The sequence below is a fragment of the Ahaetulla prasina genome, chromosome 4, assembly GCF_028640845.1.
Source record: "Ahaetulla prasina isolate Xishuangbanna chromosome 4, ASM2864084v1, whole genome shotgun sequence".
Lineage (NCBI taxonomy): Eukaryota > Metazoa > Chordata > Lepidosauria > Squamata > Colubridae > Ahaetulla > Ahaetulla prasina.
The window spans coordinates 40,738,286-40,758,046 of record NC_080542.1 but is presented as its reverse complement, the minus strand read 5'-3'; the positions used below and the strand labels follow the sequence as shown (position 1 = coordinate 40,758,046).

At 41.1% G+C, this 19,761-nt stretch overlaps 1 protein-coding gene and 1 long non-coding RNA gene across 3 annotated transcripts in view; one reads left to right on the top strand and one right to left on the bottom strand.

Moving 5' to 3' along the window:
• The window catches only part of PRR29 (proline rich 29), a 709,947-nt gene extending 703,343 nt beyond the window's left edge, over window positions 1-6,604 (bottom strand). The window contains exon 1 of one of the 2 annotated variants that reach the window (XM_058180924.1): window positions 6,023-6,604. In XM_058180924.1, the coding sequence (XP_058036907.1) occupies window positions 6,023-6,604 (582 nt within the window). The remainder of the gene's footprint in view (window positions 1-6,022) is intronic. The other variant, XM_058180923.1, reaches the window with a different exon arrangement.
• A 1,010-nt stretch (window positions 6,605-7,614) lies between these two features.
• LOC131196649 (uncharacterized) lies at window positions 7,615-12,822 on the top strand. Its single transcript, XR_009154794.1, has 3 exons — window positions 7,615-7,733; window positions 9,897-9,982; window positions 12,689-12,822. It is a non-coding gene; the product is annotated as an uncharacterized LOC131196649 (long non-coding RNA).
• The last annotated feature ends 6,939 nt before the right edge of the window (window positions 12,823-19,761 follow it).

The window sequence follows — 19,761 nt, the reverse complement described above, 5'->3', positions numbered from 1 at the left end:
GCTTGATGTATGCAGTCTTTGCTTGTCTAACTATAAAACAGACCCAAAATATACTTGAGTTGCAGATTAGTTAAATAGAAAGTTTTTATAAGCACGGGAAAGTTTTTTAAAATATATTTCAGCTCCATTGCATACTTATAAGAGAAGGCAGTAAAAAGTTGTGTATTACAAGCCCTACTTCAGGAATTTAGTTCTGAATATTGTTAATGTAATTTGCAATTTTGATTTGTGCAGAACTTCCTAGAGAGGGTATTTTCACTCCTTTGTACTGCTCTATGTAAAGTTGCAAGAAAACAGTATGTAGTATGCTCAGGAGAGTGGCAACTGCTAACCATACTCATGTTTATTCATGTGCAATTCATCTTTGTTATTTTATGGGCACAGATTCATTTGTTATTCACGGGAACTGCGTGAGTACTCTATCAGCATTCACTGATAGTTAATAGCCACTTAGGCTATGTCTCCTTCAGCCAGTTTTCATTTGAACTCTCCTAGCTGACACCACAAATGGCTTCATTTGTTGATCATATGACTTCATGACAAAATGAAGCTACGGTATCTCTATTCTTTACATTAAATAAATAACTTATTATAACCTTGCCCCAAATCTGAAATTTAGTTTGAAAATGTTTTTTTTTTATCAACTACTAATTGTGTATCTTTTAAAGAAACATATTAGGAAAAAGAATCTAATTCTGTAAACTTGCTACTACATCTATTTTATATTCAATATTCTTTTTGTTTTGGAATTAACATCATTCAAAGATCTGAGCTTTTTCGTAATATATAAGAAGTAGGTAACTAAGTGATTTTCCCCATTCAAAGATAGTATATCATTCATTATTAGATTTGAGGTACAGCGTTTTACACAGTAGCTAAAAGTATTCAGATCTGGATACTATAAGAAGTGGAATGTTTGAATCAGTGGAAGTTTAGCATTGCAAAGCAATTATTGTGAAACTGAAAAATTATTTTATTGATATAGTTGATCAAAGTGGCTTTCTGTTTTTGCTTTTATAGGACATTAATGCTAATTTGCATACAAAGCTACAGAGATATTCATACAGATGATCAGAATCGTAAAACTCATAAACATTTCTTTTAAATGAAGTCTGCTTTTGGCCTAGAAAAACATCCTTGGCTGAATCTTTACTGAAAAGAAGTAAAAAGTTATGCGCGAAAACTTCACAATTTATAACTGAGTTGAGTGCAGAGCACATTCATTCAACAGGACAAAGATTAAATAAGTTTTAATTGTTTATGTTCGTAGTAGTTTAATTCTTTATTAGGGTCACTAACTGATGTGCTATATAAAATATAACACATTGCAAGTAAGTGACAAAAAATGTGCACATTGGAAAGAGAGAAAACAAAATGAGAGGGGAACCATAAAAACAGTAATTTCACAGTAAAAATCCAAGAAGCTTTCCAACGAACTAAATATATTCACAGGACTAAAAAGCAGGCCACCCACTATATCTGTCTCTTCAGTGCCCTACTCCTACTCCTTGATACAATTGCTCAGGGCTTATCTAGCCTGTCACTTCAAGCAGTATTTCCACACATAAATAGAGATATATACATAAACAGGGCATGTCAGCTCTAGTGGGATAGTCTTACAAGTGTTGATTCCAATACAATAGCCCTTTATATTATCCATATGTTAAAGCAACCAATTTGCATGTGCTGGAAACTTGGAGACCTGGTATAAATTAAACTGATTTTTATTTTTTGTAATTTAAATACTATAATGATTTTAAATAGCTTTGCATAAATAAATCAGATTTGGCCTTCTGCACTGATTTGGAAGAATCAGTGTATTTTTAAAAGGAAGGGTTGATAATTACATTAATTATAGCAATTAAAATAATTTTGTATAGCACCGTATTTGAGGATGAACAAAATTAGATTTTTGAGAGCTGTTCATTCAAATATCTCACAAAAGTTATTTTTCACTCAACTGAAGCAAATTTTATATTCTAGCATCTGTAATGTCATATTTGAAATCCTTCTTGGCTTTTTTGGATACATAATAACAGAGATTCAAGCCTGAAGTAATGTTCATAAACAGACAATGTGTAAATATAATTCAAAATGACTACTAATTTATTTGCCATTTGTGTGTCCATCAACAACTATTTCAAGAAATTAATTACAGCATCCCTGTTAGCTTCTCTTCTACCAATAATCATCACCAAGACTCAGAAGGAAAGATATGCTGTTTCCTATTAAGATGAAATCAGGTATGATTAGCATGTTTTGATTAAGACCAGAACTGGGATCAAATAACCAATGAACAAACTAAAAGTCAGTGTAATGTTTGAGAACAGATACAGTTTAAAGAAATATTCTGACTCAAGATCAGAAAATAAATGTTTGGCTAAATACCTCTAAATAGTGATTTTGAAACTGCTTTTTTTCCCCTTCTTCTTTCTTTTTTAGGCACCAGCTAGGAAACTATTTTATTCATTTATAACTGAAATGAAGCTTCAAATGAAGCATTTGTTAAAAAAACAAATGTATATTTATCTTCTACTATTTTGCCTCTTCTAATTTCAACATTATCTAAAATTATTCAAGAGCTTTTGGGGAGAATACTATTCTTTTTCTCTTTCTTATTCAGTTATCATCATCGTAGCACAATAGAGTAAGAATGAATTTGTTCCTTCTCCAAAACATATATCATACAGCCTACAAATATTAGGAACAAAAAGCTTTCAAATGTTTTAGTAGTCATTAAAGCTGTGCAAACTTCAACAGAGTATTTCAAACTAATCAAAGTTTCAATTAAAGTATATCTCCAAAACAGAGCATCAGACTGAAGTGGCACTCCTCTTTGAAGCATCTGACTGGATCAATTGCTCTGCTTCAGTCCACATGCTAAAATGAGATCTTTTCCACTGGATTGAAAAAAACTGGTAAAATCAGATTGGTTCACTTCAACATTTCAGTTCAAGGCAAAGTGATTCAATCTTCCATGTAGAAATCAGATTTTGTTTGTTCGTATGTCTGTCGTTTATCTCACCATAGGTGACATTGGGCAATTTACAATATTAAAAGCTATAAAACCATGAAAGATGGATATTTCTAATAACAATAAAAATACAAATCATAATTAAAGATGGGGAAGAAGGGAGCAAGATGCACAAGGGAAGGAGATGGGATCTTCTATTGGTTAATCAACCACCTCCAGAGTGATCATCGCCTGTTGCAGCATCAAGTCAACTGGCAGAGTCACGCTCTTGCAGAAGGCCAAAGAGGTAAGAGGAGATCTCAACCTGGGGCAGGGGCAAGATATTCCAAAAACAGGAGTCACAACAGAGAAACTGGACCCTGCCATCCTTGATTGATGGGATCCACAGCATGCCTTCTCAGCCTGCCCAGGTGGGGTATAACATAACATAACATAATAACAGATGGGGTATGCCAGTTCTATTATGGTAAAATTGTTAGGATGGCCTTGAAGCAGAACAAACTCATCTGGTACAATTCTTATCAATAAACATCTTACCCAAATGAACAGCAATTTGTAGGAAAGAAGAAATATTGATAAGCTAATTTATAGTGGGTTATCATTTTATCTAACCAACCTGGTAATGTCTGTTATTTTGGCTGATACTTTCAATCATATTCAATCTCTTACGTATTTGATGACACTTTGGAATGAACTACTGAACAACAGATCTTTCGTTAAAGCTTCTCTTCCTGGTGGTAACTTTTACTCACTGAAAGCAACTAAAAACTTTTTATCCAACTAGACCCTATATATTTGCTATCATATTTTTCCTGGGAAAACATTAAAACATGAATTTCTCCCCAATTCTTTCTCACTCTGCAGTTTCCAAGCAAATGAACCCAATTCTCCACATTATTTTTGTATTGTGTTTTTTTAGGGTAGAGATGGTTAAGAATGTTGGGAAATTCACTTCTGATAAATATATATCCATAACAATAAACTTTCCATTTCTAGACCACAATTTAGAACTTATTATTTTATATCAATTTGGAATATTATTCTTCAGTAAATCAGTTAATATGACTGTCACCCAAAGTTTTCATCCTGACAGCTTGCTCTTAATATATAGCTACCTAATCCTGTCTACATCACAACAGTGAGTTTCAAAACATCAAAAAGTATAATATCCTCTTTCCATAACAAAGCACCCATTGTCAGTAATGCCTATGTTTATTTTAAAAAATCACATAATTGATTCCAAAGTCAGGTACTATGGTGGAAAGTCTAAATTACCTTAAAAAGTCTACAATCTGAATCTATCTGAACTATGTAGCTTAAACACATACCTGGGTTGCTTCACAGCAGAGAGAAGCAACATGCTTCATACTGTATCAAGAAAGGCAAGAGTTGACCAATAGAGAGAACTATATGAGAGAACAAAGCTTTTTAAAGTGTTGGTTCTACTAGTTTTATCCTGTTGAAGCAAACTGTTTTCTGTCTCAACCTAATAATGGACTCCTGATTTACATAATATATTATAACAAGTTTATATGTATAAAATGCCTTTGCCTCATATATATGCTAAATTCTGTACTATTATTAATTAAGACAAACTGTTAACATCCCCCTAATGTATAATGTAAGCTTCTTTTGGGAAAAAACACTTCCTTTCTGTCCAATGTCTTAATCTGACCCCTGCCATAGAAACAAGGGATTACTACAATTTTTCAAACCAAACTCTTGGTGACTTTTACACAAGTCTGAGCAAAGAAGAAATTAAACTTTATTCCAATATTTACTGCCCGTCACCTTCACTTATTTAACTTCTCCATTTCAGACTGCTGCAAAAAGTACACAAGAAAGCCAGTAGGACAAAATAATTAGTTTAGAAAACATTTCTCTAATCTAGTGCCCTCTATATGTTTTGTGACTTCAAGTACTAAATTTTAAACCAGTTTGGAAATTTGGATGACTTAAAGTTGGTAAAAAGTACCCTTCTCATTTTGTTTGTCCCTATAAAATAGTCATCTTGGGGTTTTTTATTCTGATCCTCATCTTTAACGGCAACTGGCCATAGCTATGAAATACGTCACTTCCTTTTTAGTTCCAGGCCTAGATCTACTTAATTTCTATGTTTATACATTATTTAGTTGCACCATTACTTGGGGATTTGCTAGGGATGATGTATGAAGCAAGTCAACTGAAAAATATTGTATTTACTATGTTGTAGTAAGTTAAGATATTAATATTTTATATTTATTCTCATACTTCATTCACACACTTAAAAGTCAACAATTGATGCTGCAATTATGAAATGATGAATGCATATGGCCTATGAGAACTGAAACAATACTAATCTTACAGTCTACATCTTCATCTTGTTGCCCACTTCACAACATTTAGAAGAAATGAAATAGAATAGATCACTATATTTAGCATGGAATAGGCTCAACATTTCACTCTCTAATGCTCATAAAATTCTACACTTCTTCTAGACCACAAATCAGAGGTAGGTCACCAACACTAAATTACTATAAAGAAACATTGTCCAAAGAAACTATGCAGTTTCAGAATCTTGTGTAGGGGTCTGGAAAAAAATATGAAATGGGAAATAATAGTTACCAAGAGCAAAAGGAATAAAATGATCTAAGTTGTAAATCCTTTTCATCCAGTGGGGTATATATGAACCATATCAGCCAGAAAGTACTTGTACTATTTCAATACTGCTTTGCTGCCAATCATCATTCAACAGCAAAATAAGCTAGTTTCCTTGTGGAACTGAATGCAATTGAATATTGTCATTCCTTACATCAAGGGTCTGAACAGGCCAGTAACTAGAGCTAGTTGAAATCTCCCAAGAAACAGTTCTTAATTCCTTAATTTGGGTTGACTTCCCATTTTAAATCTCCCAAATTTGCCACAAGGATACTAAGCATACTTTAGTTCAAGTCTGCCATCTCACCAAGAGAAGCCAGGATAAACATAATCACCAATTCTAGGTTCACCCCATTGTTACCATAATCATTATTAAGGTAATAAGAAAGTCAATCTGTTCCTTATACTCACAGTTGTAAAATTCTTGTGGCTACACTCCTGTCCCCGGAACTTACAGTACAACAGCATCTCCTTCATGTCATGGCCCACACGCCCTAGGAACTCACTCATGCTGAAGACCTTGGCTCGGTGCTGCTGAAAGTTGGTTTTCTCTTGCAATATGGCCAGGACTGTTGGGTCAGCAAGATGGGGATGAAGGATTTGTAAATTCACATCCAGCAAAGCTAGAAGGTCACCAGCATGGTACAGATCATTGGTAGTGAGACGGGAGAAGCGAAACCCATTAAAGTTGCAGATGGTGACAGCTGGGAAGACCAAGCTGTTAGCAACGAGCCCATCCACCTTGGTGATATGCTGATAAGAAAAGTAGTAAATCACTCGCTCAGAGCTCTCTACCAAGAGGAGACCCAGAGAAGCTACAAATGCTAGAGCCCATAGAGCCCGCCGTACAGTCATAGGTCCATAAACAAAGATATGGCGGATTCCATGTAGGGTTGAGGTGTTAGCAAAAATCTGGAGGCTGGAAGGCTGAAGGCTCCCTAGGCTTCCCTCACTGGTGCTGTCCTTCAAATCCATGGAGAAAGAATTGGTCATAAAGGTACCAATTCTATCCTCTGCCTGCAGCCAGCTTCTTGTGTACTCCAGCCCTCACTCATGGGGTGAAAGAAGCAGTAGAGTCAGAAAGCAGGCAAGGTAGCTATGTATATGCGTTTCAGTAGCAGTTGGTGAGGTGCCTTCTGCGTGCTTCTCAGCAGCCTGGCAATGATGGGGGGGGGAAGTGTTTATTTAAAATCCATTGCAACTCTATTGCTTGATTTCCTTGCTGCGATAAGGAGGGCTGGTTTTATTTAGGGAGACACCAAGGTGATGTGGAATAGATGTGGGTGGGAAGGCAAGAATCAGCCAATAGAAACAAAGCCCTCCCTCCCCCCCCCTTTCTCTCTTTCTCTCTCTCTCTCTCTCTCTCACACACACACACACACACACAGAGAGAGAGAGAGAGAGAGAGAGAGAGAGAGAGAGAGAATCTAGTGATGAAGGTGTGTGTATGTGTGTGTGTGTGTAAAAATGGGGTGAAATCTATGCAGCACGCAGTCCATCCGTTAACCAAATCGGAGCTTGGAATCCATCAGTTAATATTTTACATTTAAAGAGCCTGCTACCTTTAACACAGCAACATACCGCAGAACAGAGCTGAGGCTCTTAAAAGATCAACAGAAACCCCATCCCCCGTGATTTTCCAGGCTGTTGGATTCCAGCATCTTTCCCTGCTCTCTCATCTCAGCCTGCATTCCCTTAACAGAAACCAGCTGGCAAATCTTAATCTGAGAATTCCGCAAAATTGAAGCCAAGTGAAAGCAAAAGAACAAAACCTCACAGGACAAAAGAGTTGAACATGACCAGGCTTAATACCACTGCAAAGCATCTGGGAAAGATTTGACATTTTCACCCTGAGCAGTTGTTCTTTCAAGAAGAGAGAGCAGCCAGGATTCGGTGCCAAGGATATTTGGCAGGAAAGATTTGCCAGAAAAGGCACCAGTGGCATTGCACTTTTTAGCAGCAAATAAGTTTCTTTTTTCTGCCCTTTAATGGTTGCCATCAGTCTTGACAGAGTCAGGTATTTTTCCACATGAACATGCATGCTTTTTTGCTTTCTCTCCATCTGAAGTCCAGGACTGGTACATCTGAGAAACAGCAGAAGAAAAAAGTTAAAAGCATCAAGGTATGTTATGATCACAGACTATTTCAGTTTCTTCTAATAGTTATATATTGTAGAGAAATAGATGTCTTGAATTTGGTGATTTGCAGCATTTTTCATAGAAAATTAATTAGTGGTAATCCTAAACAAAATGTATGTCTGAAATTCAAGAGACAGAAGAACAATGGATTTTTAGTACCTTAAACTGAGACCCAGCACTCGTGTGTGTGTGTGTGTGTGTGTGTGTGTGTGTGTGTGCGTGCGCGCACGTGTGTGTGTGTGTGCATACCATCTCAATTATGAACACTCATAGCAAGAATGACATGGATATGTCCATGTACATAATTACACAAGCAACAATCCATCCAAATGTAAGCATTTTAAGACTATAATTCTATATACATTCATCTGAGACTTTTCTGAGTAAATGTATATAAGATTATATTATCAGGTTGCTAAAATGCAAGTCCTATTGAACACAGATATTTTTTTCTTAGAATATATAGATGTATGTGGAGATACTTATTTTAATGGAAGCCTAGATACTCAGTTAAATCTCACTTATTAAATAGAAAATCACGATACTTCAGTTGGATCAGGTTTATATTGCTAAGATGAAGCATCCATGCCCCGAAGTAAATCCTTTCGTTTGTCATTGTTTATGCTATTTTTGCTATCTTTCAATATTTATTGCCAGATTGGTTCCAAACTTTTATTTAAATAATACTCATGGATTATCCTTCAAAATAATCTTGTGAAGTAGGATCGGCATGTTGAGATAATAACTGGCCCAGGGTCAGCCCATCAACTTTAGAACTGAGTTGGAATTTTAAGCTAAATCACACTTCACGGTCCAATATACATTATATCACAAACACTAGCTATTTATTAATGTGATTATTTGAACAAATAAACTGCATGATTTTCCTACTTCCATGATTTTTCATGGTGCCAAAAGTAAAACAAAACAGAATTTCAGCAGGGATAGTATTAAACATGAAGGAGCCCTACCACCTTTTATATTTTAGTTTCTCCTCCTTTTGCTCTTTACTGGGGAAGGGGTAAAATTGTTTAACATTCTTCTCGGCATCATCCTCATCAAATATATAAAATATTTTTGGAGATCTGTGTTCAGCACCATCTCCTTAAAGTCTACTTTTTTGAAAATCTATTTTGCAATTTCTTACCAATATGTAATTTGGGGCTTTGCTCTGATCCTGAAATTTTAAATTGAGCAATATACAACGGATACAGATGTCACTGCACAGATTTCACAAGGTTTTATACATATTTAAAAGATAGCCTCTCTTAAACTCACCTCCCAAAGCTACTCGGATTGGGCTATATATTGTAGTTTGATTTAAGAACAATTTGAAAGTGATTTGTCTTTGATTTCTTCTAGTGTGTCCATTCATCTGAAAATAAATTGTAGTTCCATAGTTCTTCAAGTTCTCCACCAGTGTGGCCTTTATCCATGCCACCTGATAATTCTGCAGGTAATTCTGGTAGCTGGAATCTGAACACATCTAGATGATCCCACATTGGAAAAGTTTGAATTAATCCATAATATAATTGGCTTGTTTATGACAGCCATTATAGATTATGAGAAATAGTTAATGTCTTAGTGCACTCAAAAATTTCAGACAATCCTAATTTATTTACTGAACTATAGTTAATGGTGGTACTTTTAGCTGTGCTTTTTTTAAAAAAAATATATAATCTGATAATTTCAGGAGGAAGTAGCTTTAAATGCAGTTAAGTTCCACAAAGTATGCCATGCAAGTTCAAGGAGGCATTTATTTTGATATTGCTTTTTTTAAATTTGCTTTATCTAAGCCATTAAATGAGTATTTAACAACACATTAAATTATTATTCCTGTTATAAAGTATTACTAAATTTGGTCTCTGATCTTTCAAATAATATTCTTTTTGTTTCTCCTTATCCATTTCTCTGCTTATCCAAGATTTCTGCAAGCAAGATGAGAGACAGAATAATGTAAAATGTACAAGGGCAGAATATGGAATTGCATGGCAGTATTTGCATTTCAAGTTGCAAGCTCAGTATTGGGTTATGTTGGAAGAATTGTCCATTTAGAACAGCTAATAAAATATAACCATACTTGGAAAAAATGCCAAATTAACTGCATTGAAATTAACTATTTTTGAGAATCCATTCATTATCAACAGGTAGTGATGATATCCCTCAAGTCCAGTTCAGAAAACATGGGTTTCCTTAGTGACAATATGAAGTGGCTTGCTACTGCCTTCTTTCAGTAAGTGTTTTTTTCTCTACATAGCAGACTTATTTATTTATTCATTTGATTTTTATACCGCCCTTCTCCCGAAGGACTCAGGGGGGTTTACAGCCAACATAAAAACAATTTTATAAATAGAATTAAAAAACATTTTAAAAATCTTATTCAATTTGGCTACCCCATTTAAAAACTATAATAGAAAAATAATAAAAACCCCAATTAAAAACAGCAGTGTATTAGGCCAGCCCTGCGCGGTAAAACAGAAAGGTCTTGAGTTCACGGCAGAAGGTCCGGAGGTAACCCCAGAGGAAGCTCATTCCAGAGGGTAGGTGCTCCCACAGAGAAGGCTCTCCCCCTGGGGGTCGCCAGCCGACATTGTTTGGCCGACGGCACCCTGAGAAGACCCTCCCTGTGTGAGTGCACAGGTCGATGGGAGGCTATCGGTGGCAGCAGGCGGTCCCATAAATAGCCCAGTCCTATGCCATGGAGCACTTTAAAGGTGGTAACCAACACCTTGAATTGCACCCGGAAGACCACTGGCAACCAGTGCAGCCTGCGCAGGAGAGGTGTTACATGGGAGCCTCGAGTTGCTCCCTCTACTACCCGCGCAGCTGCATTCTGGACCAGTTGGAGCCCCATGTAGAGAGCGTTACAGTAGTCCAGGCAGGAAGTGATGAGGGCATGAGTGACCATGCATAGGGAATCCTGGTCTATGAAGGGGTGCAACTGGCGTATCAGGCGCACCTGATAAAAAACTACCCTGGCGACGGCCATCATATGTTCTTCTAATGACAGCCAAACATCCAGGAGAACGCCCAAGTTGCGAAACCTCTCCAGGGGCCAATGACTCGGCTCCAACAGTCAGCGATGGAACTAGCTGGCTGTACCGGGATGCCAGCATCCACAGCCACTCAGTCTTGGAGGGATTGAGTCGAAGACTGTTCCTCCCTATCCAGACCTGCATGGCCTCCAGACACCGGGACATCACTTCAAAGGCCTCGCTGGGGTGGTCGGGGTGGAAATGTACAGCTGAGTATCATCAGCGTACTGATGATATTGCACCCCAAAACCATGGATGATCTCGCCCAGCAGCTTCATATAGATGTTAAACAGGAGAGGCGAGAGAATCAATCCCTGTGGCACCCCACACGTGAGGCACCTCGCGGCCGATCTCTGCCCCCCTTCCAACACCGTCTGCATACGGTCAGAGAGATAGGAGGAGAAGCACTGAAAAATGGTGCCCCCCACACCCAGTCCCTCCAGCCGTCGCAGCAGGATACCATGGTCAATGGTATCAAAAGCCGCTGAAAGATCTAATAGGACCAGGACAGAGGAACAACCTCTATCCCGAGCCCTCCAGAGATCATCCACCAACGCGACCAAGGCCGTCTCCGTGCTATACCCAGGTCGGAAACTGGACTGGAACAGGTCTAGATAGACAGCTTCATCCAGGTACCGGGGAAGCTGTCATGCCACCACACTCTTGACAACCTTCGCCACAAAACGAAGGTTGGAGAAAGGACGATAGTTCGATAAAATAGCTGGATCCAGGGAAGGCTTCTTGAGAAGGGGCCTCACCACCGCCTCTTTCAAGGCGGATGGAAAGACACCCTCCATCAAAGAAGCGTTAACAATTCCCTGTAGCCAGTCTCGTGTAACCTCCTGTGTGGCCAGTACCAACCAGGAGGGACACGGGTCCAGCAAACATGTGGTCATATTCAACCTCCCCAGTATCCTGTCCATGTCCTCGGGAGCCACAGAATCAAACTCATCCCAGATAACTTCACCAAGATCGGCCTCCGTCATCCAACCTGAATCTATCCAATTGGAGTCCAGCCCATCCCGAATCTGAGCGATTTTATCGTGCAGATATTGTCCAAAGTCCTCAGCATGACTTGTATTCCTATTATTTCTGTGTTGTGATATCCTAAGCCAATGTTGCCTGGTGAATAAGAAATGAATTTGAGACTGGGGAGGCCAATATCCAAATGGCTATGACTCTTACTGTGTGATTTTCAGCCAATCATCTGCTCTTCCAGCCCAAAGTGCTCACAGGGTTGTTTCGGGGATTCTCACATTTTATTTATTTAGTTATTAAACTTTTATGCCACCTATCTCACCTTAAGGTGATTCTGGGCAGTTTTCAATAAACATCCAAATAAAACTTTAAAACAATAAATAGTAACATTAGGTTGACTTAAAAATTGCCAAAGATGGGAAGGAAGGGAGCAAGATAAACACAGGGAAGTGGTGGGTTATCATCTTAGTCCATTAACCACTTTTAGAATGAGATGCACTCATTGTGGCCCCAGGTCACTTAGCAGAATCTTCTGTTTCAGGTCCTTTCTGTTTCGGGTCCTTTAAGAAGGCCAAAAGGGTGGCTGCAGATCTCACCATGGGGTTGGGGGGGCATGATATTCCAGAGGGCAGGAGCAATGACAGAAAAGGCTCTTCTGGATCCCGCATGAACATTCAAAGGAAAAGAGCAATATCAATTTAAAAACTAAATCAAATTATGGGAGTAAAGTCGCCTTCATTACAATATGATTATCATCACTGTAATTACTTATGGAGGGAGGTTCTGTTTTTAATGTCATTTCTGCTTCTTGTGCCTAACAATTTCCTTTTCTAAATGTTTTAAAACAGCTTTGATAAATTGAGTTCTGCTTTTAATGTCGTTTCTGCTTCTAGAACCCAACAATAATCTTATTTACTCCTTCCCAGGGCTTCCTGAGTCCAGTCACCAGAGAGCGAACAAGATAGTGAGCAAGAATTCAGAAAGTCCCACCCCCTCTCTTTCATTGGTCAGTTCGAGGAGGAGAAAACACCTGCCCTTTTTTACATCTGTCTGTCACAGCGAACTTTTTTTTTTAATTTCTTTTGTCACAACAGAATACACAAACAATTGTTATAGATAAAACAACATATTTTGAAGAAAATATACATATATGTATAAAAATATGCATCAACTATATCAATTTGATATGATGAAGGGAACAATAGGACAGGAACGGTAGGCACTTTTGTGCTCTTATGCACGCCCCTTATAGCCCTCTTAGAAATGGGGTGAGGTCAATAGTAGACAGTTTTTGGTTGAAGATTTTGGGATTTTGAGTAGAGTCTATGGAGTCAGGTAATGAGTTCCAAGCATTAACAACTCTGTTACAGAAGTCATATTTTCTGCAATCAAGTTTTGCTCTAAGTGGCCAAAGTTGTTGGGAAGAAAGCTTCACACACAGGAAATTTTTACAGCAACTCAAATTCACCCCGTATTAAAACAGCTCTAATAGCCTTTTAAAAGCTGGGGGTGGGGGATATTCAGACTGGAATCCTTCTGTCGTTTCCCCTCCATTTTAGAATTCAGATTTGGTTCAGATCTCCCAGCATTTTTTTTATCAAAATGCTAACTCATCAGTTTTCATAATTACAATACTGTAGAGAGGGAAGTAAAATAAAGGCTAGCCATACTCACACCAAGATTCATTGAAGGACTGTGAAGAAAACAATTTGCTTCCTTGTGAGACCTATAAAATTACTATGAGGAGGAGATGTATTCTTTTAATTAGTATTTTTAAATCACTAAGAAGGGCAAGTTTACTTTACTTTAGACTTTAAATACTCAGAACTCTATTCAAAATAGAAGAGGCTAGCTTTCCTTTTGCATCTAACTGTGCCTAATGCTGAGGAAAATAATATTTTAGGCCCAGCCTGAAGCCAAGCAAAGGAGCAGCTGATTCATAGCTCACACTTACCTCATGCTGTCCCAAGATAGTGTATGATAGCACTTATACATATTTTATGAAAGATAACTGCCATACTCTATAAACATACAATAAAACAAAATGTATGTAAATGTATACAGTGATTGGCCATAAATCGCATACTCTAAAAAATGTTAAATGCAAATAGAAATGTTTTGGGTATGTCTTTTAGCACAATTCAGAGCTGCCACTGCTAAAAGGCAAAGAGAAGCAAGCACCAGAGACAAGGAATAAGGAAAAAATGATGGCGCAGCTGGGGAATTTTAAATTCTGGACTGAAGAATTTCAGTTGTTAGTCACCCATACAGACCAGTGTTTCTCAACTTTGGCAACTGTAAGATGTGTGAACTTCAACTCCCAGAATTCCCCAGCAAGCATGCTGGCTAGGAAATTCAAGGACTTGAAGTCCACGTTTCTTCCAGCTACGAAGGATAAGAAACACTGATGTAGAGGACTATTCCTTTCAAGATAAAGAATAAAATTGGCTCCGTCCGCATCATGTCCCACCTCCAACCCTGCCCATCCCCAAACAGTTCTGTGCTTTATTATTGTTACACTCTAGTTTGCCAGCTATGATTTCTGTACATTGTTTCCTGTTTGAAATTTATTTAAAATATGTACCATCACTCCGGCAGGAATAAAACCAGAGTTTACTTTTGCATTCAAATATTTTTTCTCAGAAATAAAAAGGTTTGTTGCAGGAAGGAAAATTATTCCTTTAAAGGACATTGATAAACTTAGCAGCTGTAGTATAGGTCGTTGGACAGAATGATGTAACAGCCTTGTAGTCTGTGCCATGTTGGAGTTGGTTCAGGTGCAAAAAAAAGTATCAGGTGGATACTTGTTTCTCCTAGGACCCAGATCTGTTCTTCTGGGGAAGGTTGAGGGATTTTATTGGACTTTGCTATAACTATGCCACTGGGCAGTCATGCCCCATTGTCAACATTCCAGCCTCAAAACTCTTGAATCTGTGCAAATAAAATACAACTTTTCCATTCCAACTTCACCCTGTCCCTCAGCATTTCAGTATCAGTGGAAGACACTGTTGCCTTAAGAACAATATCACACTAATACGCATCTATATATAGAGGGGGTGAACTGATCAATTTCACTTCCAAAAGCAAAGGATCATGGTTTACTCTGATAATCCTAGACTCCAGGGCTTTTTTCCATACATATGTGCTACAAAACACTGGGCATAGAAGAGGGAAAATAAACATAGCAACAGAAAAAGTGGTGCCAAAAGAACTTATCCTTAGTAGATGAGCAAAATCATACACAAGTCCCTAAAGCAGGGATGTCCAAACTTGACCCCTTGAAGAGTGGTGGACTTCAACTCCCAGAATTCCCCAGCCTGCAACTTGCTCATATTTATAGTTCAGGCTGGCTGGGAAATTCTGGGAGTTGAAGTCCACCACTCTTCAAGAGGCCAAGTTTGGACAACCCTGCCTGTAATGTATCTTTAAATGTTTTGGTGGGAAACAAGCACGTTGCTGATTGGTTGAAGCCGCCGGCTAAACTGTATTTAAGGAGAGGTTTTTCCCCAGCCCGGTTGCTGGGTTCACTGTATATTAAAGAGCTGTTGTCACTACCCTGGTCTCCTGCCTCGTTACTGCCCAAACTTAACACTGGCGACGAAGGTGGGATCTCGAGGCTAAAAGCACCAGGAACGAGCTGAACGCACGAAAGAACCGAACCCAGCAAATTCAGGGCGGAAACGCAGCGATGGCCAGCTACACACCGCCCGCGCCGTTTGACCCTTCCAGGGAGAAATGGGGGACATATATGACCCGTTTCGAGAGCTTCCTCGAGGCGAACGAACTGCAAGGAGTTCCAGATAACAGAAAAAGGGCATATTTCCTGAGCCACTGCGGTCCCGAGGTCATCGACATCGCGGAAGCCCTGGCAGAGCCAACGCCGGTACAATCGGTACCGTGGCAAACTCTGCAGAACCTATTGAAGAACCATTTCGCGCCAACACTGTCCAAATACGTGCAACGTTTTGAATTTGGAGAGCGCAGACAGCAAGAGGGCGAGTCCATCAGCGATTACATGGCCGCCCTAAGGAAAGCCTCTACATACTGCGGGTACAGAGATTTGGATGAGGAACTGTTGGAGCAACTCATCCGTGGGGTCAGGGACATTCGTTTGCGGAGGCGGCTGCTATCCAAGAGCAACCTTACGCTGGCAAACGCTCTGGACGAAGCCAGAGCTCATGAGATGTCCACCCTAGCAGCGGAAACCCTACAAAAGCCGCTCACACCAATGGCGAGCGCAAAATCAACTCCGGTCCACAACGAAGAAATCCAGACCGAATCAGACGGTGAGGATGAGGAAGGAGTTTTCCACACCAGGAGAATGAGCAAAGAAGACCGGGATGAATGCGGAAGTTGCGGAGGGCAACACCAGCGTCAACGATGCAAGTTCAAGGACGCTACATGTCGGCGGTGCGAGAAGAAGGGGCACCTGGCTCAAGTCTGTCGAGCACCCCAACCTTCCCGCCGAAAATTCAAACCAACCAATCAGAGCGCGGGATCAGCAAGGCGACCCGTGATTGGTCAAAACAAAAAGGGCGCGAAGTCAAATCGAACGACCGTGATAGTGGGTCGTGCAGCAACCCGCGTAGAGAAGAAAATCTTCACCAAACCGAAAATCGAAGGAGTGCCGTGCCGACTGGAAGTGGACACAGGGTCAGCGATCACAATCATGTCCTGGGACACTTTTGCGAAAGCTTTGCCGAAAATCGCCAAACGCAAACTGCAAACACAGCGGCTAAAAGTTCAAGACTACCAAGGGAATCGCATCCCTGTTCGAGGGACAACCTCCGTCCGCGTCGAGTACGGACCACACAAGAAGACCCTGCCCATCACGATAGTCGAAGGGACCCTGCCAAGTTTGTTGGGACTAGACTGGTTCCGTGTGTTGGGCATGGGAGTGACTGGCATCTACAGAAATGACTTTAACCTAAAGGACACACTCATGGACGAATTCAAAGATGTTTTCAAGGACTGCCTGGGCAAGTACAAGGGGACCCCTATCTCGTTCAATTTAGACCCCCAGGTAGCCCCCATACGGTTGAAAGCTAGGAGGGTTCCTTTTGCCCTTAAACCCAAGATTGACAGGGAGATAGACAAACTCATCAGTCAGGGGATACTAGTGCCAGTCGATCACGCAAAATGGGAGACGCCAATCGTCACCCCAGTGAAACCAGATGGGTCAGTTAGAATCTGCGCTGACTACAAGGCAACGTTAAACAAAGCCTTGCAAAAAAGCGCTTACCCGGTCCCCGTGGTGCAACATTTGCTGCACTCACTGGGGCAAGGGCACGTTTTTGCCAAATTAGATTTGGCCCAAGCCTATCAACAACTGCCGGTAGACGCCAACACAGCCGAAGCCCAGACAATTGTGACTCACAGAGGTGCTTTCAAGTGTACCCGGTTACAGTTTGGGGTGAGTGTGGCACCTGGTCTATTTCAAAATTTAATGGAGCGACTTCTGCAAGGGCTCCCGGGGGTAGTCCCCTATTTTGATGATGTACTGGTATCAGCCGAAAATTTAGAAGAATTGGGGGAGCGTTTGAGAAAAGTTTTGGGAATTTTCCGGTCAGCCGGTCTAAAGGTTAAAGTGAACAAATGCCAAATAGGGGTAGAATCCGTAAAGTTCTTGGGCTACAGAATAGACAAGGAAGGAATCCACCCCATTGAGAGCAAGGTCAAGGCAATAAGAAAGGCCCCAGTGCCCAAAAACAAAACAGAGCTACAGGCATTCCTGGGTCTAGTGAACTTTTACGCGGTCTTTTTGAAAAATAAGGCAACCGTTGCCGAGCCGCTACATAAGTTACTGGGAAAGAATACTGTTTGGTCTTGGGGAAAGACGGAAGCAAGGGCTTTCGAAGCAGTAAAAAACCTACTCTCGAGCAATAGCTTACTGATCCAGTATCATAGCAAAATGCCATTGGTATTAGTTTGCGATGCTTCCCCTTACGGGGTGGGTGCGGTGCTCAGCCACAGGCTTCCAAATGGCACAGAAGCCCCAATAGCCTTCTACTCCAGAACGATGTCCTCGACAGAGAGGAACTATAGTCAGTTGGATAAGGAAGCTCTAGCTATAGTATCAGGGGTAAAAAAGTTTCACGAATACGTTTTTGGTAGAGATTTTGAAATTGTTACAGACCACAGACCACTTTTAGGGTTACTGGCTGGCGACCGCCCAACGCCTGTGGCGCTTTCGCCCCGATTGACCCGATGGACTATCTTTTTAGCCGCCTACTCCTATACACTGCGGCATCGGCCAGGAAAAGAGTTGGGGCATGCGGACGCGTTAAGCAGATGCCCACTGCCAGGGGCGATCGAGGACCCCACTCCGGGGACGCCCATACTGTTAATCGACTCTCTGGACTCTGGCCCAGTCACGTCTAAGGAGGTGGCTCGGGCGTCATACCGGGACATTATTTTGAGAACTGTACTTGGTTGGGTACAAAGAGGGTGGCCCGCTGCGCCGGGTGAGCGTTTTAAAGAGTTTGTAAAAAAACGTGGGGAACTTTCGGCTCAAGGGGGGTGCCTGCTATGGGGGGATCGAGTGGTGATCCCAGAGAAATTGAGGAAAAAGGTGTTGGATCTCCTCCACGAGGGTCACCCAGGGATCGTGAGGATGAAGGGTCTAGCGAGAAGCTATGTGTGGTGGCCTCTAATGGACTCGGAAATTGCTGAAAGGGTAGGGAAATGCCAGGCCTGCCAGGAGTCCAGACCGCTACCCCCAACAGCCCCGGTTCGGGAATGGGAGAAACCCCAAGGGCCCTGGTCTAGAATCCACATTGACTTTGCCGGCCCCTTCCACGGCCAAACCTTTCTGGTAGTAGTCGATGCCTACTCCAAATGGCTGGAAATCATTCTCATGAGATCCATGACAGCCGAGGCCGTGATCTCAGTCCTACGACACCTATTTGTAACCCATGGGTTGCCCGACACGTTAGTATCCGATAACGGCCTGCAGTTCACGGCAACCCAGTTTGAGGAGTACTTGGCAGAAGAGGGCATCCGGCATGCCCTCTCGGCGCCTTTCCACCCTGCGACGAATGGCCTTGCAGAGCGTTTCGTCCGGAGCGCAAAAGAGGCATTGTCCAGACTCAAGCCAGGCGACTGGCAAACAAAAATCGATGTTTTCCTGGCCGTCCAACACAGAACCCCCTGTGTCACAACCGGCAGAAGCCCAGCAGAATTATTAATGGGCCGAAAGCTCAGGTGCCCACTAGACCGTTTAAATCCAAACTATACACCGGAGGGTTACAAGGGGGAACTCGAAAAAACAAGAGGAATGGACATAGGCGACCGAGTGTGGGCACACAACTATGGTGAAGGCCCGACATGGGTAGCAGGAAAAATCCTAAACATAACAGGTCCGAAATCATACTTGGTGGAGATAAAAGACGGCCGGGTATGGAGGCGCCACATAGACCAAATAAGAAAACGCATAGCCGAACAATCCGAATTAGACGAAACAGGCCCTGACTATACAATGTTTGAATCCACAGCTGACTCAAACCCGGGGAAATCGCAGGACTTATCTGAGTTCCAGGAGGTCCAGCGACGCCAACAGGTTCCATTAGAAAACAGCAGGGACGACTCGGCAAATAATCCAGGGCCGGATGGCCTAGAGGAGGAGCTGAGAGGAGCAAACAGCCCCTCCGCTCAGCTCGACCCACTCCCAGGGAATGAATTGTGCAGGTCCGAAAGAGTCAGGAGACGCCCAGTCTATTTGCGTGATTACGTTGAAAAATAATATGTAAATATTGGTAAAGTGTTTTCTGGGAGGGAAGGAGTGTAATGTATCTTTAAATGTTTTGGCGGGAAACAAGCACGTTGCTGATTGGTTGAAGCCGCCGGCTAAACTGTATTTAAGGAGAGGTTTTTCCCCAGCCCGGTTGCTGGGTTCACTGTATATTAAAGAGCTGTTGTCACTACCCTGGTCTCCTGCCTCGTTACTGCCCAAACTTAACACTGCCCTAAAGGTATCTTTGTTGGCAAGCATGCAGGAACA